Below are 22,572 nucleotides of genomic sequence, written 5' to 3'. Positions count from 1 at the left end.
CTCCAGACACTCCCCTCTTAATGTCATCGGATCAGTATGCGTTGTCATTCCCCTCTCCATCATCTCGCTCGTCTCAGACACAATGTCTAATTCCGATACATCCCAAGCCCTTATACTGTGGGAAATTAATCCTGGCCAACCTCTTGTAGCGGCCTCTTCAATTGCAAATACCTCCTCTGCGTCCCTCACTGATCTGATAGGGCCCTTGACGAAGCAGGAAAAAGAAAATCGTACAACCTATGCTACCTCGATAGGCCCTACAGATAATGTGAGGACAAATCAAAGATTGTGCAGCTTTTCTGACGCGCTTGCAGCAGGATGATGGTCCATCAATCACTAATCGATGGGTAATAAACAAAGTATTTTCCGATTCCTTCACTTCTCACTTGCGCGTATGCACCCAAGAGCCATATATTCTAGTCCCTATTCAATCGGGTGACGTGGCACGACGAATCTACCATCCCTTTTGGAAGGAGCAGGAAGGACTACTCAACAAGTCCCGGTGTGTTCAAGGGGTCCCACTCCCCTTGCTCGGGTCTAAGAAACGTCGCCGAGAGCTGGAAAACCCCTTCGTGGCAGCAGACACAGCGAACACAGCGAACACATTTGCTGACCCTCCAGCGGGACCTTACCATTCCATGGCCCTCATAAAGCGACCGCGGCTTACTCTTGTCCACGTGCCGAAACCTGATTTACGTCAAAATCACCATGGCACGGTCAAGCCTTTCCATCCAGTCTCCCATCCTTGGCCCATTGACCAAAAGGGCGATCCCGTTTTCATACTCAATCAGGAATTCCGCCGGCACCTATGTTACTCTCTGATCCTTCCCGCCCCAGCTTTCTTTCAGATACATTACCCTCAAGCATCCGCAACTAAATGCATAGCTCAAAGGCAACTTTCGCGAACCTTCCTGCCGATTGCCAACTATAAATACAACCCGAACCGACTCATCACCTATCACAGTGGGATTACCATGGCCACCGACAAAGCTGCAACCCAAGGACAAGGAGCCGTTGCCAGATTGTCAAATTACGCTAATCCAGCCGATGAAAATCAAGTTCAAGATCCTCTTTCTATCATACAGCCCATAAGAATGAGACACCTTGTCTGCCCGACATCTCATAGCCCATCACCCACCATCGTCGAGCACTCGCACCATGAGTTCATGATGCCAGAGTATGATAACCCTGTCATAGATGACCATGATGTGATGGAGGTCAGAAGCGAATATGATGGAGAGCTCTGCGTTATGCCGCTCGAGGATTCCGATGCAAACTATCAGACGCTTGCTCAAGAGCAGAGGCCAATGGCCAAGGCACCGAAAAAGCGTCCTCTCGTCAACAGGATCACGCTCCGACCCAGATCTCCATCTCCTGACGTCTTCCTCTCAGAGGCACAAGATGAGAATCCCAATAAGCATCGGCGTTCAAGTGAGGACGATGAAATTATCGATTCATGCGAAGGGCAATGGAGGGTAGGAAGAATCCCTGGGCATCAAGGGTTCCATTCAAGGTCCGGGAGAAAAGTGATTGGAAGTGATTCAGAGAGCAGCGGGCAAAAAAGGTCTTTGAGTCAGGTCAGTCAATTGCATCAGGGCATTGATCGTTATCTGCTCACCATGAGGTTAGAGCATCTCGGGACAGGCCGAACGAGTTTTGAAGAAACCATTCCGCCCACCGACTCGCGTAATCCTCCCTAAAGCTTCGCCCAAGCCATCAGCATCTCCTCTCGCCGGTGGCATACCAGACTCTACACCCAGCAAAGACATCACCTCAACTCCCAGTACCTCCGCCTCCGATTCCACTTTAACCGATAGCACACTGAATTCGCAGGCAAAGTGGACACCATCTCATCGCTCCTCCAAATTAACAAGGCCGTTCAAGACTCCTATCAGATCTGATCGCTCTAGCGCTCCTTCTCCTTCTACTTCTTCCTTATCATCTACTCGCCGAGGCCATCAAGCCACAATACTGACTGTCCAAAACGAAGTGATGCTGTTGAAGAAAGCAGCCAAATATGAGAACGACGATTCTGCAGGGCGTTTGGAGGAACTGATAATACAGTGGCGCAATGCGGGTCGTGAAATGGTGGAACGCCTTTTCTCACTTATTCCTCGACCTTTAGACGACGGTCTTCTCCAGACTTCGTCCGCCTATGCTCCCAATACTTTCTCGTCTGGTTGGTATGAGGGTCCTTCAATTCATGAACTCACTCCCGAACAACAGGATTATTTGGCAAAAGCACCTCTGAACAAGGATGACGAGCCAGTGGATACTGAGGGGAATCTGCTGTTTGAAAACGAAGGAGATCAGGATGTAGTGAAATATCTTCAAAAGTTGGAAGAAAATAAGACGTACGCGTTCAAAGAGTATGCTTTTTACTTTGGTATTATGGTACGGGCTCTGATCATGGTTTTGCTAACTATCAATTCAGAAGCTCTCAGGTGAGGAGAACGCCTATGGATGAGTCAGACGTGGACGATTATTCAAAGTAAGTCATTATCTCTGTACAGTTTCAACTCATTTCTTATCATTCGTCTATAGTTGCAGAAATGCGGAAGAATCGTCGTCCAACGAGTGGAATTATGGGAGCCTCATGCGCGGACTCGGTGTAGACCCACCACTGCTGGGCTGGGATGCCTGCGCTGAGGACTGGATCGACTTTTCGTAGAGGCCCAAAGAAAAAATAATTATTGGGCTCGCCCAGCCTTTTGTCTGACACTAAGCCCATCTGTTGAAACATCTTTAATGAAGTTTCACGCAACTGAACGATTTTTAATAACATGTGGGACGCTTATGTCCCTGTACATAACGACAATTATATTGTATATCAGATGCTCATGGAAATCAAAAGCTCATGCATGATGTTGTTCACGATTAACCTTTGAAAACTTAGTTCTTCTTCTTGCCCTTGGCCTTCACCACCTTAAAGCCGGCATCGGTCGTCTGTTTTGGCTGAGTCTTCACCACATCGGCCAAACTAGAGATCTTCTTGCCACCAGCCGCCCCACCAGGCCTAGCCGCATCCGCCTTCCTCTTCGCCATGAACTCTTGAGCGAACCTTCTGCCATCAAGAGTTGAGCTGTTGGCGTAGACACTGTCGCTGATAATCTCCATTTGGTCTGCTCGAGAAGCGGCAGGAGGATCGATAGGGAAGGACAAGAGCACAGAAATGAAGTCATCAACATCACCTTTGAAACCGGTGAGGGCTTGCTTGGTCCATCGGACAAATTCGACTGAAGGGGCACCGTCATCGACAATGGATGTGGATGCAGAAGGGCCTGTAGCCTTTTTCACGGGTACTGGGGCGGCGGCAGGCTTCACAACGGGCGCAGGAGTAGGCTTAACGTTAACGGGGGTGGCGGCTCTCGGAACGCCAGAAGAACTGGCAACCCTGCCGCCGGCACCAACAGTAGTCCATCCAGGTTGAATCTCCTCCCTCTTCACAGGTGCCGCAGCCAAATCAGCATAGCCCCTCCTGGTACTACCAGCGCTTGGGATTGCATTTGCACCCACCCCAGCAGCCTGGCCCTGGGCAACACGGGCAGCTTGTGCAGCTCGAGTCTTGCGCTTCTCTTCCTCCTCCTGAATTTGCTTCAACGTCTTCTTAGGGGCCTCACCAGCACCACCCCATGCAGCTACAGCAGGACCAGGGGTGGAAGGAGTAGCGGGAGAGTGAGAACGGACAGTTCCTTTGCCAGTCTGTGACGGCAAACCCCAAGACATGCTAGCGGGCAGGTCTTCTGAACTTGCGGAAACAAGCACTGGGGAAGCGGTCGCCGCACGTGCTTCCGCCAAGGCCACCCGGCGAGCTTCAGCACGCCTGGCCTCGGCTTCTTGAATATCTCTCAAAGAGGGACTAGGGGCGGCGCGCTCCTCATTTTTAATAGCCCAGGGAGCAATCTTAGGCTTAGAAGATGACCTTTCAAGAGAAGGACTGGCAGAAACATCTGCAGTGGGGCCTGGAGTGGATACATCCACAACCTTGGGAAGCTGAACAGGGGTGGGGATGATCTCAAATTCTTCCCTGGAAGTAGGTTTGCTGGGTCTGATAGAAGCGGCCTGCGCAGGGGTGGGATCGACGGAATCTGTGAGAGAGGTCTCATCGCTAGGAGTCTGAGTCTTTTTCCAAGCGCTTGTTGTAGGCGCAGGAGCAGGCTTGAAAGCGGGGGTAGAGATAACAGGAGATTCGACAGGAGTAAGTTCTTCTACTTCATCCTCCTCTTCTTGATCGAGGTCGATAGCGAGTTGTTCCTTTACATCTTCAACAGTCTCAAGCTGGATGTCAGCCTCTGGTTCAGCAGATACTTTAATCTGTGCAGTTTCCTCAACCTGTTCAGATTGAGATCCCTCATCCACAGGCTCAGAGATAGGCACTGACTGCTCGACCTCCTGCTGTTGATGCTGCTGCTGCTGCTGCTGCTGAGGCTGACTTTGCTCATACAATACTTGTTGAGGAAGTTGAGCTTGGTCCCACTGAACAGGGGCATTTTGAGATTGGGGCTGGTTTTGGGGTTGAGATTGGTAACCTATTTGTTGCGGGAAGCCTCCGGTCTGTTGCTGAAGACCATGCACTCCCCAAGGCTGAGGCTGACCATAGATATCTCCGGGGGCTGACCTCATGCCCATCTGCTGGGGCGCACCAAAGTACCCCTGGTGCTGCTGCTGCTGCTGCTGTTGCTGTTGCTGCATGTACTGTAAAGGGGCGGAGCCGATTGGTGAAGGCACACCAATGTTGCTAAATGGAGCAGGAGAAAGGGGAGACATGCCCATGCGAAGAGATGGTTGAGGAGCAAGAGCATTCCACCCTTGCGTGGGAGAGGGAGCATACCCAGGAGAAGCCACCTGATCGAGAGGTTGATGGCCAAGCGGATAATTGTGGGAAAAGGCAGTATCGTAGCCGGGAATGTAGGGGGCAGCGCCTGGGACAGAAGGGAGGGGAGGCTGAGGGCTGACGCGCGGGTCTGAACCAATAGGAGACTGCATAGAGAGGTTGCGGAAGTTGTCCGGAAGACTGCTCATTGCATGCTGTTGAAGGGCAGCGATAGGGATTGGAAGATTGGGAGGCAGCTGTCGAGGTCGAATGGGCGAGAGGAAAGGCTGAACAGCGTTGCCCGTCGCTGCTTTGAGCTCGGACAATGGACGAAAGTCACTTTCAGACGCACGACGCAGAGGAAGATCGTCGGTAAAGTATGAGTGAGAGTACCAGTCGTGCATCTGAGTGCCAGTGAATGGTCCTTGCTCTTGACCATTGGGATCGCGATAGAACCACTCAACAGCACCAAGATCTTCCTTGGGTTCTTGGATGGGTACTTGAGGTGTCTGGGAAGTGGGAGTGGGAGCTGGGATCGAGTCAAGAACCGTTGCGTCACGATCAGGAATGGGCGTAGCTGAAGGTGTGGCAATCACAGAGGCTGACACGCCGGCCTGATTAGAGATCGGAACGTCAAGAGTCTAGAAGACACATTGAGAACATGTTAGCCGACAATGACAATGAGACATGAGAACCAACATACCTTATCGCTCTCGCCAGCCGGCAGACCAGCAGCAATCCTCCATTTTCTCTGCCCCACTTCTTTCTGCTCCGAAGTTTCAACGGAAGGGCTCGAAGGGGCGGCCGAGTTGCCAAACCCAAGAACACCTTCGAAATTACCGGCAGGAGTCTTGGGGCCCGACCTCCAGGTCGCCGCTGAGGACCTCGATTCTGCACAAGTCAGCCAATAGTGACAACATTCGGGCCAGAAACTCACCTCCGCCAACGTCCTCATTCCTTCTACTCATCCTTTTCGCCACACCGCCAAAGCCTCCACCCAATGCGCCGGGCGCCTTATGGTCAATACCACTAGGGCTCAAGACTCCACCGCCAAAAGAGCCCATTTTCCCCAACGATCCACTAAAGGCCCCGCCTTCCCCACGGGTAAATCCTGCATTGCGGCGAGTGGAAAGGCCATTCGTCGCATGCTCCCCCGGAGTATTCGTTTGGTTCAACTGTCGCCGCGTCGAAAGAGCGGGATGAACCGAGGTAGCAAGAATCTACCAAGCTCTGTATCAGCTACGACTGCACTTGGTCTATAAATTGATGCGCACCTTCTTCTCCGTGTCGGTCAAATCTCTCATCCCTACGGGCCGGTTCACACTCTGGCTAACCAACACACCGCCGCCTTCTGCCATCTCCACTAACTCAATAGGCCTTTCCTTGAACTTGCTCTCGTCAAAGAGCGAAAGTATTTGCTCGCGACTATACCTGAATGGATGGACATTCACCATTCCTCCGTTCAGGTCCTGGTTGGGGAAATAGCCGTCTGTCGCAACATTGGGACTAGATGGGGTATGCGTTACGCGCGAGTAGCTCAAAGTAGGATGAGTTGTAGTCGTTGGAGACGCCGATCTAGGGTTCGCGGGCAAAGCCGGGAAGGGAGAAGATGTGGTAGACTTCCTAAGAGGAACTTCTGTTGTAGGAGTAGTAGTTGTCGAGCCGGAGGGCTTGATGGGTTTGGCCCATTGGGGAGCGAAGTGCATGGACATTCTTGGGGAGAGTTAGCTGGCGGCGTCTGGGGGTATCTTCTGCTTACGTTGCGGGTGTTGGGAAATTGTTTTCTGGGCTGTAAGGTGACGAATGTTTTAGGTGAAATAATTTGCAGCTCGTACATGAACAAGTCAGACCTTGAAAGCAGAGGTAAATGCACCCGGCATTAGGCGGCGTTTTACTCTTACTGGACCACGTGGCTTATTTCAAAAAAGTGTGGCATCAGCAGCAGGTCCAAGGTGGAGGTGGTGCATCTCCTCTTTCCATGGGACAAGAAGCAGTACTGATATTGTACTCGACCATATCTCATGGGCCGGGTACATATCGTGAGTGAACATTGTATTCACGCTGTCAAATCTGGCACCTGACGTGCTCAGCTTGGCATTGGGTCCATTGGCACCCTTATTGCCCATCATCTTCGCTTGGCTCATCCCTCTCTCCCTCTCACTCTTCTGGTTCGTAATGCCTCCCTTTTCTCAGATCTGTCTGTCACGCGCAATGGAATAACTTCCAGATCTTCAAATTATGACTTCGAGTCCCCGAACTCCGAAGGATGCCACATAACATCTCTAATTGTGACACTGAAAACGACTCAAACACTCTCAGCCATCCGGCCTCTGCTTCCCCGCTTGAGTCCCACTTCGGTCGTGACTCTGTTGCAAAATGGGATGGGTGTATATGATGAGTTATGCGAGCATCTGTGGCCAGAGAATACCAACCGACCATTCTTCGTTTTAGGTACAACCCCGCATGGGGTAGCACCTGCTGGCGGTAAAGGCGTAATTGGACATCACACACCTAATGGTCATGGAGATATCAAATGGGGAGTAGTACCACATCCTAGAAAAGTCGCAGACCCCTTGGAAAAGTGGTTATTTGGTTCAAACTCAACAGCTATTGAATCGCCTTTGCAACTTCCAGCCGTACCGGAGGGTAGTGGAGACCTGACCAATCTTCATTTTACTCTCTCTGCTCTGCTTTCCACAACACCCCTCAACCCTATGCTCTTATCCTATCATCAATTGCGTCTGGCCCTATTGTTAAAACTGGCTGTGAATGCAGTTGTTAACCCACTTACCGCCATTTTGGGAAGAGGGCAGTTGCGAAACGGCACTCTATCCACCTATAGCGGCGGCACAGCGCTGGTCGAGGCCGTGGTGGACGAAACATCTAGGGTCTTTCTGTCCTACCTACAAACCCAGTCCTTCTCCTCGGAGGAGCTACAAGCGTTTCAACCACACGTCCTTCAGCAGCATCTTACGAACATCATCGCCTCTACGGTTGATAATACATCTTCTATGGCTGTAGATATACGCGAGAAAAGACTTACAGAGGTGGACTATATCAATGGCTACGTTGTCAAGCTTGGTGAGAAAATGGGTTTGGAGACACCTGTTAATGAAATGCTGTATAATATGGTCAAATTTATAGAGTCTATATAATGTCTAGATACTTGATATACTAATACAACGATCAAAACGACTACAGCTCTTAGACTTCGAGCTCAACGTATCCATTCGTGCATCTTGAATTCTGTGCTTGTGAATCCACTGAGACCGTCATGGCCCAGCTCAAGCAGTCTTCGACCACTTCCTATTTCATCCACCGCCTGCTGGGACATCGTGATTGAAGGAGAAGATACTTGAGTATTTTCTTTCGGGCTATTGATGCATCAGTATCATTAAACACAGCAAGTGAATAATCCATACCCAGGGGGACCAAACACCTTTAAACCTCTGACATGCGTATCCTTTCCATTCAAGTGGTTCGCAAAGATAAGAACCCTTAGAAAATGGCAAGGTATAGGGGGGCTAATTACATATTGTAAATTCTGCTACAGCTTATCAGCCCTCCTGCGAGACTCACCCCTCTTTTTCCATGCGAGAGGCGGTGTGTTCCATAGGTCGCAAAGGGATCAAATGCCAGCCATCGGGTTTCGAAAATTCCATATATCGGACCTGCTATCAGATCAGCTCATTCATATATTATATGCAAGGCGAATGCTTACTTCTTGGAGATCATGCACTCCGGTACCACACCTTATACCGATTTTAGAAGGCGTGTAAGAATCATCTCGAGGATGTGACATGTGCACTGCAATAGCCTAGGTCATTATCTGATCAGCGTGGCTCTCATGTCAGATACGTTGGATAGTATTTACCGATATCATGACTTTTCGAGGGAAGGCCAGATCAATTGTATGAGGTTGCGCCCCTTCAGATCTACGAAAGGATGTCGACGACGGGATAGTCAACCAATCGTCTCTGGGGGATTGCCAACACTCACTGCCAAAAGGTGCTATCATTACCGTCCCGCAAATTGTCGACGCCAAAGCCATATTTATGAGATGAAACACTCCACTGAGCAAGATGTGAAAGCTCAGGGCGTTCAAGAATTAAGAGCGAAGAGGGAAGACCTGCTGTGTGTGAGGGAGGTGAAGGGGTATTCGGGGCGGGCGAAGACATTGCGGCCGATCAGATTGTCGATGTCGTTTGCAGCTGTTTCCACCTAAGGCCTTTTTTACAGTAGCGGATAACAGTAGTATGATGTATGCATATGTTGGCTATTCGGGTCAGTGATGTACGGATCGTCGGTCGGCGGTGCGCGTTTGCTGACAAGGCAAGGGGCTCGACTAAAAATGGTGACGTCTGCAGATCCGGGGGGCCGCCAAACCTAAAAGCTGCCATAGTCGAGTCCATGTTCGGATCTGGCAAAAGTTGCATATGCAGTATCCACTGCTCGCTGTCAATCTTATTCCATCTGAGGGTTCCCGAGGTTCCCAGAGACAAACCGGACATTCAGATGCAAATCTGCGATCCCAAAACCTTTGAAATTTATATCACTCCCTAAACACCAACGCCGTCAGAACACTCCTCACCGCTCGACAGACACAGCCTCGACAAATATTAGACATTATTCCCTTCATTCGTTCTTTAACTACGCCGGCGCAAGAGCAGACCCCAAGATAGATGCTCTTCTCCCTTCTTACAGTCCCCACTTCTATATTACTTTTTCTCGCTTATATCCTCAATGAGGTGACCGTCACCCCCATTGCCAATTTTACGGTCCCTCTTCATCGTCCCACATCAACCTCCACATTCGACCTTCTACCTGCAGCTCCTATCAACGGCTCATGGAATGTCATTTGGCAGCCTCCATCCTTGTTGTCACTTTGGACTTCAGCTTTGAACGGCTTGCCCTCAAGTATTCTGACAGCTCTAAAGTTTAAAAACATCCAAAGGCTGAAGAGATTTTATGACTTCTCCATCGGTGCTTGTTTACTGGGCGTAGCCATAGGCGTGGGAGGAGCAGGGTGGATCACTTACAGTGTTTGGATGGACGTATGGAGAGAGCTAGAGGGGCATGTTCGGCTTTCCCCTGATATTGAAGGAGAGGTGGTAGAGGGTGTCGGCCAGGAGATCGTGCGACGGGCCTTTGCCCCTGTAATTGAGGTACCCACAGCAATTGGCGGGGCAACGGGGGGTGGATTGAGACCTTTGGTAAGGCAGAAAGCTATCCAAATGTTGACAATGTAGCTGATCCAGACTTTTAGATACCAGGTTTAACTGTGCCTTGGTCCCATACCCCTAGTCTGATACTGGCATTGGTGGTGAATCAGCTCATTCACGAGCTCGGACATGCTCTTAGTGCTTCTCTGTAAGGTCGTCCCCTCCCACATATGCAGCCAGGCTAACCGCTACCGCAGCGATGATATTCGGCCCTCTAAACTGAGCTTCAATTTACATTATTTTTTGCCTAGTATGACGGTTGAATTTCCTTCTGTTCAATCCCTTACCGCGTGCGTTCTGAAGAGCATTTTGTCCCCTAATAATGCTGATAATTTGGCGAAAGGAATGGCAAAATGAGGATTGCCTCCTCAGGTCCAGCTCATAACCTTATCATTTGGTTTATACTCTGGCTTCTTACCTTTAGTGGCTTTGGTGGAATATTCTGGAAGACTCAATCCACCGGAGGTGTTGTGGTGCAGGATGTGGATTGGGTACGTACTTTTTCTCCTGCTAATGTGGCGAACAATTAATTTAATGGTACAGACCTCCCCTCTTGCCAGACATCTTCAAGCGGATGATATCATAACCCATCTTAACGATATCGCCCTTTCGCCTACATCCTCTTCACCCTCCCCTGTCGACAAGTGGATCTGGTATCTTACTTCCTCGATAGAAGATGACCCTGAAAGAGGTTGGTGCGTCACCAGATCCGATTTCCTAGCGCTTTCACCCACGCCCTGCGATTTCAAAACACAAAAAGGCCAAGGAGCAATCCCTTTCCGATCAGTCAACACTCGTGGCTATCCACAAGAGCCAGTGGAGAGATGTATTCATCCGCATCCGATCCTCGACATCCCTTCTAAAGCTTGCCCATGTCCTGATGAAAACTGGCTATGCATTCGGCCCAAAGCAACCGATATTCTTAGAATAAGGGTTGGGGGCAGGAAAGAAAAGGTCGTTCTGTGGGAAGGAACCCGAGAGGAGGTTTTAAGGGTCGTGAATGTGGGCGTCCAAGTCGGAAGAATTTGGAGTGCGGGTATGCGTACTCTGGGGCTTATTTTTAGGTGAAATTTCCCTTACATCTTAAATGATATTGATGATTGACCCTTCATACAGATACACACAAATAATCGCTTCCTCGCTCTTCCTCTTTAACCTCCTTCCTCTCCCCTCAACCGACGGCTCCCAACTTCTGGAGGCTTTGACTGAGTGGACGCCAACGGGGAAACCGGTGAAGCCTTTGACTGCAAAATCAATGCAAGCTACTTTGAATACGCCTGAAAGCCGAGAATTGACGGAAGCAGAAGGGTATGAATTGGCGAGCGATGAGGAAGCTGCTATAGGCTTGAAAGCCGATCAGTCAGGAAATACTGGGACACGACAGAAGCCAAAGGTAGCCAAGTGGAAGAAGTTTCTGAAAATAACTGTGCAAGTTTACATGGTCGCAGTTTGCGTTATGTGGGTCATCGGATGGGGTATGATCCTGCTCTTACAAAGCAGTTGAGTGTTTCGCCACTTATTGGTTATATAAAAAGAAGAAATACTTGGGATATACATTTTGCCACGTTAACGTGCATCTGCTGCATATGAATGATATACGATTTCATCTATCAAGTCTAATAAGATAACTCGCCAAAGCAACAAAGGTTTTAAAAGGCACTCATGCCGTCAACAACTTTTTCCATACTCTCAGCAGCCCTCTTGACCCAGCTGTCTTGAAATTCTTCGCCTTCAAACAGGCCGATGTCAGCGCCCAGTAACTCCGAGTTGGGCTCTTCCCTCCATCCTCCTCGAAGAAAAGCTCGGCCACCATCTTTGGACATGAGCATGGCCCGGGCGCGAGCTTGATGCTCTTTGGAAGGGGATTGGAGAGATGTGTACAGAGAGATTCGCTAAAGAGGAAAATTAGACCTGATATCGGCCTGATACGTCAGCGAACTCACGGGAGGGATAGTGACTCGGTCGATCTTGAAGCAGTATTCGCTGACACTCAAGCAGCACGTTACGCCGCCATCTTCCCTTGGATTTTCCTTTCGCCTGGCCAGCCATGCACGCTTGATCTCTTCGACCTTGTTTCCCAAGGGTGAGCCTTGCGCCGGAGTAACAGTGCCGGAGACGGAGGCACTGGAGTTAGGGCTAGCAGTGCGAGTGGGAGGGGCAGAGATAGTGGGCACGATGTGAGGAGCTGAGGATACGACACCAGCCGCCACTTTGTTTTTTGCAGCCCCTGCTTTGGACGTCTTCTTGGGATAAAGAATGAATTCACAAGCGAGATACATCCATTTCTCATCCCAACCCAAACAGTAGGCCTCCATTGTGTACTCTGATCCGATGGGTATCTCCTTGAAGAAGACGTAATGTGTGGCTCCAAGAGCCATATACGTTCCACGAGCAGTAAAAGAGGGTGAAAGGGCTTTAATACACCAATCCATCTTCAAAGCATCCGAATTCTTGGCATAGGACCTACGCTTGATAAGAACACATTTCGGTCACTAATATATCATGAACCCACGAGTTGCTCAAATGCATGTTGTAATCGCAGTCGTCGACCCCGGCAATCCTCTTATGTCGCACACGCAGACTTCTGATACCTCCATTTTTATCATTTTGGGCTTTCCAGTCAGCAAGGTACTTGGCTCGCCCCTTGTGCCATGCAAGGTAATATGCTTTGACGCCGTGCCACCATACACGGACATGCCAGACAAAAGGCCATGAAGGGGAATGCGAAAGAAATAGAAGAAGAAGAATAAGCTTGACTGCAGATGCGTTAGTCTACTATAATAGAAGAGGACGTAGACGTACGAGGCTTGGAGATGAAGGGGAGTAGAGGAGTGGACGAGCTGGTGAAGCTGCCTATTAACGAGCGAAGGCCTGAGACCAAGCTTGTCGGTACCTGTGAAAGGAGTTCCATCTGTGAGCAAGTTGGGAAAATGGAGAGAACTAGGGAGCAGTTTTCAAAGAAACTGTATAAAGAGCAAATTAAAAGGAAAAAAGTTGGTGGGCATCGAAGAGGACAAGCGAGGGCGTTATCGCAATCGGGTACGGGGGTGGTCTCGGCGATTGACCACCGTGTTTTTACATAGTGTGACTCACGGATATGCTTGAAGCGGTGGCATGAGTTCTTGGCATGGTTGATTTGTGGGTGCTAGACGAAAAGATGCATGGGCGTGGAGAGGCGGTGGGAACTTGTTGGAACAAGCAGTGAGATGAGGAATCTGTCCTTTGCTGCTGGGACCAATTTATCGACATACACGCCCGGGTAACAAGTGGCCGAGAGACGCAGCATGCCTAAGTACTAATCTGCAGTAAGAGAAGGCAGGCTGAGTAATCGACGTAGTCGAAGAACAGGGATGTGGAAGGCATGCGGTGTCTCCGGGCAGAGTGGAGGCTGGCCAGGAGAACAATAGGACATTGCAGCTCAAGCCCGGCGACGGCCATAATCACAATTCGGTACATATATCAATACAGCTGCTACTCTCTTCTGGCACTCTGCCCAAGTAGCTAATATAATGGCTACAGAATTCACTCCCTCAGTATACTCTCTTGTTTCCACGCCTCTTCCGTCAAATTCGAGACCCTCAGCCACTCTCGACGAGCAAGCAGAAACCGAAGATCTCATCTCTCAATTATTCGACCTCACCGCTGACCCCAATGCCCTCGTCTCGCAGCATGGCAAAATATATTCCGGTCTCAGGAAGCAAGAGCATACCCAATTTCTTGCCTCTACTTTCTTTCAATTGCCGGGAAAGTTTGTGAGCCTCGATGCTAGCCGACCATGGTTAATATTCTGGACGGTGCATTCTCTTGACCTCTTGGGCGTGGCTCTTGACCAGGGAACAAAGGACAGGTGAGTTGACGCCTGCATGGATTTTGTAGCTTTGACTGACTTCCTTGACAGGGTGGTGTCGACTTTGCTTCACTTCCTTTCGCCAAAGGGCGGTTTCGCTGGTGGCCCTGCCAATTCTCAAATCCCTCACCTGCTACCCACCTACGCTTCTGTCTGCTCTCTAGCCATCACAGGTAACGACGGTCCGACAGGTGGTTGGAAGGATCTTGCAGATGCTAGACAGAGCCTATATGAGTTCTTTATGAGGTGTAAGAGACCCGATGGTGGCTTCGTCGTTTGTGAAGGGGGCGAAGTTGATGTCCGGTAAGTTCTTTTCGATCAGAATATTAGTAGCTCACTTGCAAATCTCAAGAGGGACATATTGTCTGTTGGTGGTTGCTACTCTTCTTGACATCATTACACCGGAACTTTTACACAATGTCGATAAATTTGTCTCTGCCTGCCAGACTTATGAAGGCGGTTTCGCTTGCGCCTCTTTCCCGTTCCCTTCAGTTGTCCCGTCGACTTCTGCCCTTCCAACATCGGAACCCTCTTGTAGAGTTTCTATGGCAGAGGCACACGGTGGATATACTTCTTGTTCACTGAATTCGCACTTCCTTCTTACCTCTGTACCTCTTCCTTCTTTCCCGTCATCCATTGATGCCAGTGCAGCGCTTCGATGGACTGTCCTTCAACAGGGAGAAGCTATTGAAGGAGGAGGTTTCAGGGGACGGACAAATAAATTGGTTGACGGTTGTTATTCATGGTGGGTTGGCGGTGGAGCCCCCGTAGCAGAAGAATTAGTGAGGAGAGAAAAGAGCAAAAAAGTGAAAAAGTCGCGAGTTGAACTCATTGAAGAAGAGGAGAAGGAAGGTGACTGGGAGGACGTTCCTCGTGAGTAGGCAAACCCCGTAGACGAATTCATATTTTGACAGTGCGACCCTTATTAGCTATACCACCTACCTTCAACCGGGGTTCGTCGCATGTCGACAATATAAGGTCACTGCTGACTTGCTCTCCTCTATAGTCGCTTTGCAAGAGTTCACTCTTGTTGCAGCTCAGCAGGATCCAGGTTCCACAGGTGGTCTTCGTGATAAGCCCGGGAAGTAAGTCATTGCTACGGTTGTGACTCGGTGAGTAGCAAGCTAACTATGTAAAGACGTCCCGATCAATACCATACTTGCAACAATCTCTCGGGTCTTTCTATCGCTCAGCATAAGATGAGCCATTCTCCTTCCGCCGTGTCGTCTAATCGTCTCAAATTCGACGCATCCAAGGGGCTTCCAGCCATCGAACCTGTCGCTCCTGGGGGTGGGTGGAAGAATGAGGATGAGAGGCGCAACGCAAGGCGGGAGATTTGGGCCAATGCTCTTGGATGGATCGAGGAAGAAGGGGGAGAAATAATTGTGGGAGGAAGGGACAACCGTGTTGTGAGTAGTCATCTTGTGAATATCCTTTAGAATGACTCAATGTTTGACCAGAATACGACGACCCCTGTCTTCAACATCCTTGGGTTAAGGTTGAAGCCGTTCATCAACTATTTTTATTGTCAAGAGAATTGAACTCCGCAATTGTAGAGGAAAATCGTATTATCTTTGGGAACCATGTATGGTTAAATTCTCAAAACCTTTAGTCTATGGGCAAAACAGTTTTAGTATAGAAAGGTTAAGTGCGCTTAGAGAACGGCAACAAATAATGGCAGCTTTAAAAACTGTTCGCATGTGAGGAACGCCTAGATATAAGGGTGCTTTCTAAGCTCGAAATACTTTTACATCATCTTTCATAGGATACATTTCCACAGCTTTAAAGCTGGGCACGATGCCTCTCCGCACCTTTCCAGCCTGCACCCAAAATCTTACCCATCTCTGTCCCAGGTCCGCACTCAACCTTAAAAAGGTCGCCCGATCTGGGCCATTTCTGATGATCACCATCTCCGCCCCGATACGAAGTCGCCGAGACAATATACATGGTAGTGAGGTCTTTGCCTATCATGTGGAATTCAGTCAGGAGCTTGCTAGGTAACCAATTACGACGAGAGCTCACCTCCAAAACATGGGATAGTGGGGTTTTTGCATCCCTTCAGCGTGACCATTGCGATAAGTTTTCCCTCAGGATTGAAGCCAACCACCCTCTCATCCCTCCACCTAGCCACCCACACGTTCCCCACGCCGTCAACACAGAGCCCATCATAAGCGCCATGAGTGGGATTCTCAGCATCAAGTGCCGGTGGAGGAAGAGCAAATGTACGTTTGTTAGACCAGTAAGGAGGAGTCGTCGAATAGTTGTAAGCCGATACAAGGTCGTACCGGGAGTCAATATAGTCTGATAGCTTGTAAGCTAGCTTGCAACAGTAGACTGTGATTGGATACGTACAGACGGTTCGACCGTCAGGAGACCACCCCAGACCGTTTGACACACCGACATTGTTCATGGTCTCCACCGCTTTTCCTCCATCCCATCTGGTCATTCTGTTAGCTAGTGGATTTAAAAGAACAGGATAATTTTACATACACGAATAGCTTCCCCGGCATTTCGGGCTTGCTTTCATCGATGCCCATGCTTCCAAACCACACCCTGCCGTCGGGATCTACCCCACCATCATTGAACCTTATGACGCCATCTTCGACGAGTTTAGCATCCAGGGTCTCATCAAGGACAGCTTCATACTCCCTTTTGACAGGAGTAGGGCTTGTGGTGGTAGGCGTTGTTGCAGGCGGGAGTACCACAAGAGATGAAGCGTTGGTCGCGATGAAACCAGGTGCATTGGCACGAGGAGTGATGTATGAAAGGCAGGGGGACTGCGGGTAAACGTCAATTGAGCGATTCCCTGTAGCAGGGTCTAATCTAAAAGATCATGAAGACATCCCTATCAGTAAGCAGATGAAGCTGACTAAAATGGCCAACGAACTACACTATACCTACGTATGGAGTTCTGAACGAAAGATGTCTACCCAGTGGAGAAGTTGAGTCCTCGAATCCCACACAACTCCTTTCATGCCAAAGTAAGCCACTCAATCATTAGAATAATGTGGTGAACGCCATACCTTCACCGAGGTTGTTTTGAGCTTCGAGTACGAGTTCAGCTTCGACAACAGGATGATTATGGGTGGTCATTTTGGATTAGCGGCTGTCTCTGCGTTGCGAACTTAATAATGAAAGGAATGTACTTTGGACGATGCTATTTATGGAGGGTCGTTTATCGGGTAAGTAAGTACTGGCTGTGTTGCTTCGTCCGACCCACCGGAGCTACAGTGAACGTCAGCTGACAGCTTGTTCATGTAATTACAGTATTACGTTCTGTAGCCCGCTGAATGGTTACGAACCTTCGTTCGGCATCTCCCGGCTCTCGGTCCGAGCAACTCCGGCCCCACCCACACATTGACGCGACGCGTCTGTCTTTCGTCCTTCATTTTCCTTCCTTCCTCACAGCCACTCTTCCCTGACAATTCTTTGAGCCCTTCCCTATCCGCCCAGGGATGCTGGGACAGAAACGTCTCCTAGATGTTGATCCTGATGACCTCGTCAGCTTTCACACCGCCATTTCTCCTTCTACAGGTCGTGGCCAGGCCGAGACAATGGTTCGAGCTCATGTGGGTGCTCATCTTTGCCGCGAAATATCGGGATACAGGAGGATGAACTATATTATTGCCCAATACCGCGGGCTGACGTTTGGAAACAGAAACGTCCCAGACAACAGACCCCTTCACCTCGCCGACACACTCCATCACTTCAATTAGCTGTCAATCTCTCTCAATCTTCTCGCAGTCCGCCAGCTTTTCTGTCAGAATCGAACATACGAACGACTTGCGGCGCATCAATGCCTCTTGATTTCACTGATTGTCCAAGGCAGACGAGGAAGGAATGGTATGCAGGGGTCTTTTCTAGCCCCTCATCCTCCAGCCATTGGTCTAGCAATTCCGCTAGTCCAATTAACATTCTCCACTCGACTCCTACTAAGCGACGCGACCACCGATTGAGTTTTGCACCCAGTTCGGATGGCAAACCTAGTATATATCAGCATCCTGATGCTACTACAAGGTCCGAACGACAGGAAAATAATGAGATCATTCTAGGCGTAAGCTGACCGCTTTGGGGCTGTTGAGATTGCGAGGACTTGACGTCGATAATACTGTAGGTAACATCTTATCCCTCCCCTCGCTACACACATGCAAGCCGTTCTCCTAAACCAGCCACGGCAAACGGTTTCCATCACATATTATCTGGTCTGAACGATCTCCGAATTCGAGATCAATACACTGCACAGTCGTCAGAGTCTCTGAGCCGTTCGACATCCGGCAGGAGCGCCATGACCTTACAAACTCCACCGACTGGTTCATCCAGGAGAAGTTTTGCTATCTATGGCGATAATGGTGAACAGAACCAGTAAGCAGAACTATTTTTAGAATGTGTATATACTGACTATCGTCCAGATATTTGTCGCCAACGTCAGCGGCAGGAGCCCCACACCCTAAACAGCCCAACTTTTCTTTCTCATTACCTACTGCAGAAGGGTCCCCCCTGTCTCGGCGGCAATGTCGAGACCGAATTCCTGAGCGAAACTTGGCTTTGGCAAAAGCGATGTCCGATTTGGATTCAGATTCAGGCTCCGAAATTGACGTTGTCATGGAAGAGCCAATGATTTTGGGGGCCTATGGAAAGATATAAGACGCTGGCAAGCGACTTCCAAGCATTGACCGGGATAACACACAGCATCAATCAGTCAGCAAGATTCCCAGCTAGGCCCTAACGGTCGGAAAATGTTGGATAGGCGACTTCAACACATTGCGCCATCCTTCGGACCTTCAATCTCGAGTAATCATCATCGGGATTTTCTTTTCTACTCCAATCAAGGTACTCAACCAACTCAGCAATTCACATGCCCGTCATGGTACCCTCTCTTTTATCAAGCTAGGCTTCGCTGTGTTTTTAACATTATCACCACAAATCATTCATTCGATCTGTGTACTATATACGGCATCATGACTTAAAAACTCTTGTCATCGATAGCCCCACAATAATACTCGGTACGCATTCAAATATATTTGTTCCTATATTCATGTCATGTACAAATCTTATGTTTTCATACTTTCATGATTGACTCGCCCACCACTCCTTCCGCCGGCCTCCGCCGGCCAGATCGGAACATCATTCATTCATTCAGGTATTATTTATATATATGGTGACGTCAGGTCGAAACGTGTCGCTCATCGCCGACAATAACAGGGAACTACTACTACTATAACTCACTACGTAGGGCGAATGTTTTGAGTGGGTGTGATAGGAAACAGGAGCGAGAAGAACACCGCCCCTACATAAATCCATCTAAACAAGGAGATCTGTATCCCAACAGACTCAGCATACTACTACTACTGCTGTCCTCCACATATCGCATCCGCGGAGAACAGACACTCCATCCTCAATCATGAATCCAGTGTAAGTCGTTGCTTATCAGTTGCACGGAATATTGAATTGACATCTCCAAGCTCCCCGACATCATCCAGAGGTATGCGGGAGTACATACCACAGGGAATGGAAGACGAGGACCTAGATGGGGAGTATCTAGACATGGAGGAACCTATCGAAGGGGATTTTACACTGAGAGCGATTTTGGCTGGGCTCGGGGTAGGAGTGGTGCTCTGCATGACCAATATATACTTTGGGCTTCAAACCGGTGCGTGTCAATTTCGTAGACCACAACATTCTGTCAGCTAAGCCATTCCTTTTAGGATGGGTGTCAATGATGTCTCTGCAATCCGCCCTCCTTGGATTTGCAATATTCCGCGTTCCTACTTTCCTTCCTCGATTGTTCCCGTCCATGAGACCTTTCACACCTCAAGAGAACGTCGTGCTACAGACAACAGCCGTGGCTACCGGTACTATGCCCCTCGCCGCCGGCCTTGTAGGAATCATACCAGCGTTGAGCATGATGAGCCCGGAGATCGACGGGCGAGAGCCGCTCTTCATGGGATGGGGTGATCTGATCATGTGGTGTCTGGCAGTAGCTTTTTTTGGGTAAGTGGTTAGTCCTCGTCAACGTATCCCAAACACTCATGATAAACATATCTGTGCAGGGTGTTCCTGGCGGTACCGCTGCGTAAGCAAGTTATTGTGAAAGAGAAACTTGTTTTCCCCTCAGGCAGTACGTGTCACGACCAGCTACTGTGTCCTGGCATTCTCTAACTCATCTTATGTTTTCAGCTGCAACTGCACAGCTCATCTCTCTTCTTCACCATACACCCCCCGTTGAAGTGCAAGGGGTACGAACCACGGCATATCGCCGTTTACGTCGCTCGTCAACTTCTGTCTCGCCTAATCGGAGCCGCAGGCATGATAACGACGAGGAGGACGAATGGGGTGAGGATAGAGAGGCAGAGTGGGAAGAAGAAAAGGATGTGGATATCATGACTGGTAAGGGATGGTGGGCTTTGGGGGCTAGTTTCATTGCTAGTGGCAGTCTTACTGTGAGTTGAGCCCTAGGTTCAGCAGAAAGTATGATAAGCCAATCTGATTTTTGAATACCATCCAGGTTTTAAGCTTCCTTTTCCCCATCTTATTCTCCATCCCAGTATTTGACGTTTTGAGTCTTCCATTTGGGTCAAGTCTTGCAGCCAGCTGGATGTGGTGGCAGGTTCATCTCTGGTTCTTCATATCCACAGTTGCTGATGGCAAGTAGGTTCACGCCTTCACTATCCTATGTCGGTCAAGGTGCGAAATACGTCCTCCATTTGTGCCCAAGCTAATAAATTACGACAGGGATCATTATGGGGTTCCCTGTAACTGTTTCGATGAATATCGGAATGGTAGTAGGATGGGCTATGCTCTCACCCTTATCAAAACATCTTGGATGGGCACCCGGTCCAGTTTCATCTACAACGGATGGAGCTAGAGGTTGGATTGTGAGTAATGGCTCAAAATAAATGTCCAGGCTCTAATTATGTTGCAGCTATGGGTTGCACTAGCCATCATGATAGCCGAGTCAATCATTTCTCTGCTCCCCATCACTTTTTCTTATGTCTCTACTGCTTTTCGCCAGTACCGCCAGCGCAATTACCGACCTGGCATCTTCGCTTCCGCACCGCGATCACCCTCCTCCCAAGTCTCGGCAGAAGACGATTACTTCACTCCGCCAGACAAGGACGAGGAGCCAGAACATGAGCCTCCTGAAAGGCTGGTTCCAAATTCATGGGTGTTATGGGGCTTGGGAGTTAGCGGTGTGATGGGTGTCATACTGGTCTGGTTTGTATTTGGCTCTGATGGGATACATCCTTGGGCAACCGCCATCGGTTTGCTATTGGCTAGTGTCCTGAGTCTGATAGGTGTGAGAGCTTTGGGAGAGACTGATCTAAACCCTGTGAGTGGTCATGCAGGTGACATTCAAATGGTGATCTGACCGAGCTGGGTAGGTTTCTGGGATCGGGAAGATTAGCCAACTTTTCTTCGCCATCTTACAACCGGGTAATGTCGTGGCCAATATCATTGCTGGCGGGGTAGCGGAGGTAAGCTTTCTTTGGTTCATCGCCGGAGGTTTATTAATCATATGTCATCTAGGCTGGAGCTCAACAGTTTGTTCAAGCTTCATGCGTTTGGTGATTTGCGGGCTGATCTTTCGACAGAGCAGGTGATCTCATGCAAGACCTCAAGACTGGTCATCTTCTCAGGGCTTCTCCTAGAAGTCAGTTTTACGGTCAAATGATTGGTAGCCTGGCGAGTGTATTTGTAGCTACTGCGGGTTACAAGTTCTATACCTCAGCGTATACCATTCCCGGTCCTGAATTTGCTGTTCCTTCTGCTGGTATCTGGTGCGTCAGCTTTTTGGTCATAGAACTTTACTCACACGGAACGTAGGCTCAATCTTGCGCGCCTGCTCAATAACGGTCACCTTCCTTCTCACGTCATACCCTTTATGTTAGGCTTTGGTGCTCTTTTCGCATGTCTCTCATTCGTCAAAGCTTTCCGTTCGTCTTTCCCCGCGTCCATCGCTTCGTCAAGGCTCGTCACTCTTCTTCCTTCTGGTATTGCATTCGCCGTCGGATTTCTCAATTCTCCATCATTCTCGATTGCGAGGTTAATCGGCGGATACATTGCTTACCGCGCTGCAAAAGCCACCAGAACAGGAGAAACGCCACTGTTGATGATAGTGGTCGCGAGCGGGTTTGTATTGGGTGAAGGCGTCGTCAGTGTGATAACTCTTGGTTTGACGAGTGCCGGGGTGGGGGCGATCAGCTGCTGGGGATGTGGCATCAATGGAGGGGGATACTGCTCTGGCGGTTGTTCGTGAACGAACAATTCCTTAAATTTCAAGAATAGAAGACGAAGGGGTACAAAAGGACTTCCAATGTATCAGGATGTCTGCCTCCACATGCTTTGGCCATTGTGCATCCTTGTTTATGCCTACGACATTCTTATTGCTATTATATATCTACTTGTAATAACAGGTACAATAGTGCTCTGCCCGGAGTCTGATTCAGCAGTCGTCGCTTACTTGTATGTCATCGTCAGGTTGAATTGGGGCGCCAGAGCCAGATGGGGCATGCACGCACACGTGGTGTACAGAACAAGCTGCGTTAAACCTCTCAGCTTTGCTCGTGGCCATCTGACATATTAATCCTTCATTCTTCATGCCACATGAGGGAAAACTGCAACAGGCGAGGAAGAGTAATATTTTGAGTAAGGTTGAGACATGTGGCCCTCATTTCTGTACGTAGCTGTGA

At 49.3% G+C, this 22,572-nt stretch overlaps 10 protein-coding genes across 10 annotated transcripts; 6 read left to right on the top strand and 4 right to left on the bottom strand.

Moving 5' to 3' along the window:
- Positions 1 to 1,169: 1,169 nt before the first annotated feature.
- CNBF2390 (hypothetical protein) lies at positions 1,170 to 2,671 on the top strand (the record flags this gene model as incomplete). Its single annotated transcript, XM_769716.1, has 4 exons — positions 1,170 to 1,577; positions 1,630 to 2,369; positions 2,435 to 2,491; positions 2,545 to 2,671. 4 exons carry the CDS (start codon positions 1,170 to 1,172, stop codon positions 2,669 to 2,671), a joined length of 1,332 nt encoding a protein of 443 aa, XP_774809.1.
- A 221-nt stretch (positions 2,672 to 2,892) lies between these two features.
- On the bottom strand, positions 2,893 to 6,525 carry CNBF2380 (hypothetical protein; the record flags this gene model as incomplete). Its single annotated transcript, XM_769715.1, has 4 exons — positions 2,893 to 5,342; positions 5,513 to 5,704; positions 5,751 to 6,033; positions 6,088 to 6,525. 4 exons carry the CDS (start codon positions 6,523 to 6,525, stop codon positions 2,893 to 2,895), a joined length of 3,363 nt encoding a protein of 1,120 aa, XP_774808.1.
- A 309-nt stretch (positions 6,526 to 6,834) lies between these two features.
- On the top strand, positions 6,835 to 7,968 carry CNBF2370 (hypothetical protein; the record flags this gene model as incomplete). The annotated part of the gene is made up of 2 exons (XM_769714.1): positions 6,835 to 6,852; positions 6,904 to 7,968. 2 exons carry the CDS (start codon positions 6,835 to 6,837, stop codon positions 7,966 to 7,968), a joined length of 1,083 nt encoding a protein of 360 aa, XP_774807.1.
- A 156-nt stretch (positions 7,969 to 8,124) lies between these two features.
- Positions 8,125 to 8,991, bottom strand: CNBF2360 (hypothetical protein; the record flags this gene model as incomplete). Its single annotated transcript, XM_769713.1, has 6 exons — positions 8,125 to 8,167; positions 8,236 to 8,337; positions 8,393 to 8,484; positions 8,535 to 8,630; positions 8,688 to 8,748; positions 8,813 to 8,991. 6 exons carry the CDS (start codon positions 8,989 to 8,991, stop codon positions 8,125 to 8,127), a joined length of 573 nt encoding a protein of 190 aa, XP_774806.1.
- Positions 8,992 to 9,495: 504 nt separating this feature from the next.
- On the top strand, positions 9,496 to 11,539 carry CNBF2350 (hypothetical protein; the record flags this gene model as incomplete). The annotated part of the gene is made up of 6 exons (XM_769712.1): positions 9,496 to 10,026; positions 10,080 to 10,183; positions 10,233 to 10,325; positions 10,379 to 10,526; positions 10,579 to 11,099; positions 11,152 to 11,539. The coding sequence occupies 6 exons, from the start codon at positions 9,496 to 9,498 to the stop codon at positions 11,537 to 11,539; spliced, it is 1,785 nt and encodes a 594-aa protein (XP_774805.1).
- Positions 11,540 to 11,684: 145 nt separating this feature from the next.
- Positions 11,685 to 13,164, bottom strand: CNBF2340 (hypothetical protein; the record flags this gene model as incomplete). The annotated part of the gene is made up of 5 exons (XM_769711.1): positions 11,685 to 11,927; positions 11,979 to 12,498; positions 12,548 to 12,791; positions 12,838 to 12,928; positions 13,129 to 13,164. The coding sequence occupies 5 exons, from the start codon at positions 13,162 to 13,164 to the stop codon at positions 11,685 to 11,687; spliced, it is 1,134 nt and encodes a 377-aa protein (XP_774804.1).
- A 380-nt stretch (positions 13,165 to 13,544) lies between these two features.
- Positions 13,545 to 15,423, top strand: CNBF2330 (hypothetical protein; the record flags this gene model as incomplete). The annotated part of the gene is made up of 7 exons (XM_769710.1): positions 13,545 to 13,882; positions 13,934 to 14,185; positions 14,235 to 14,755; positions 14,812 to 14,835; positions 14,889 to 14,967; positions 15,021 to 15,291; positions 15,343 to 15,423. The coding sequence occupies 7 exons, from the start codon at positions 13,545 to 13,547 to the stop codon at positions 15,421 to 15,423; spliced, it is 1,566 nt and encodes a 521-aa protein (XP_774803.1).
- Positions 15,424 to 15,664: 241 nt separating this feature from the next.
- CNBF2320 (hypothetical protein) lies at positions 15,665 to 16,975 on the bottom strand (the record flags this gene model as incomplete). The annotated part of the gene is made up of 5 exons (XM_769709.1): positions 15,665 to 15,846; positions 15,905 to 16,183; positions 16,235 to 16,329; positions 16,373 to 16,700; positions 16,906 to 16,975. The coding sequence occupies 5 exons, from the start codon at positions 16,973 to 16,975 to the stop codon at positions 15,665 to 15,667; spliced, it is 954 nt and encodes a 317-aa protein (XP_774802.1).
- A 362-nt stretch (positions 16,976 to 17,337) lies between these two features.
- Positions 17,338 to 18,248, top strand: CNBF2310 (hypothetical protein; the record flags this gene model as incomplete). Its single annotated transcript, XM_769708.1, has 3 exons — positions 17,338 to 17,451; positions 17,541 to 17,936; positions 17,997 to 18,248. 3 exons carry the CDS (start codon positions 17,338 to 17,340, stop codon positions 18,246 to 18,248), a joined length of 762 nt encoding a protein of 253 aa, XP_774801.1.
- Positions 18,249 to 19,283: 1,035 nt separating this feature from the next.
- On the top strand, positions 19,284 to 22,139 carry CNBF2300 (hypothetical protein; the record flags this gene model as incomplete). The annotated part of the gene is made up of 13 exons (XM_769707.1): positions 19,284 to 19,294; positions 19,345 to 19,532; positions 19,588 to 19,873; positions 19,933 to 20,000; positions 20,060 to 20,322; positions 20,388 to 20,489; positions 20,535 to 20,556; positions 20,615 to 20,757; positions 20,805 to 21,212; positions 21,265 to 21,357; positions 21,410 to 21,423; positions 21,475 to 21,660; positions 21,707 to 22,139. The coding sequence occupies 13 exons, from the start codon at positions 19,284 to 19,286 to the stop codon at positions 22,137 to 22,139; spliced, it is 2,217 nt and encodes a 738-aa protein (XP_774800.1).
- Between the last annotated feature and the right edge of the window lie 433 nt (positions 22,140 to 22,572).

This window comes from Cryptococcus neoformans, chromosome 6 (assembly GCF_000149385.1).
Source record: "Cryptococcus neoformans var. neoformans B-3501A chromosome 6, whole genome shotgun sequence".
Taxonomy (NCBI): Eukaryota; Fungi; Basidiomycota; class Tremellomycetes; order Tremellales; family Cryptococcaceae; genus Cryptococcus; species Cryptococcus deneoformans.
The sequence above is the reverse complement of the archived record's forward strand: the minus strand, read 5'-3'. Positions and strand labels throughout refer to the sequence as shown.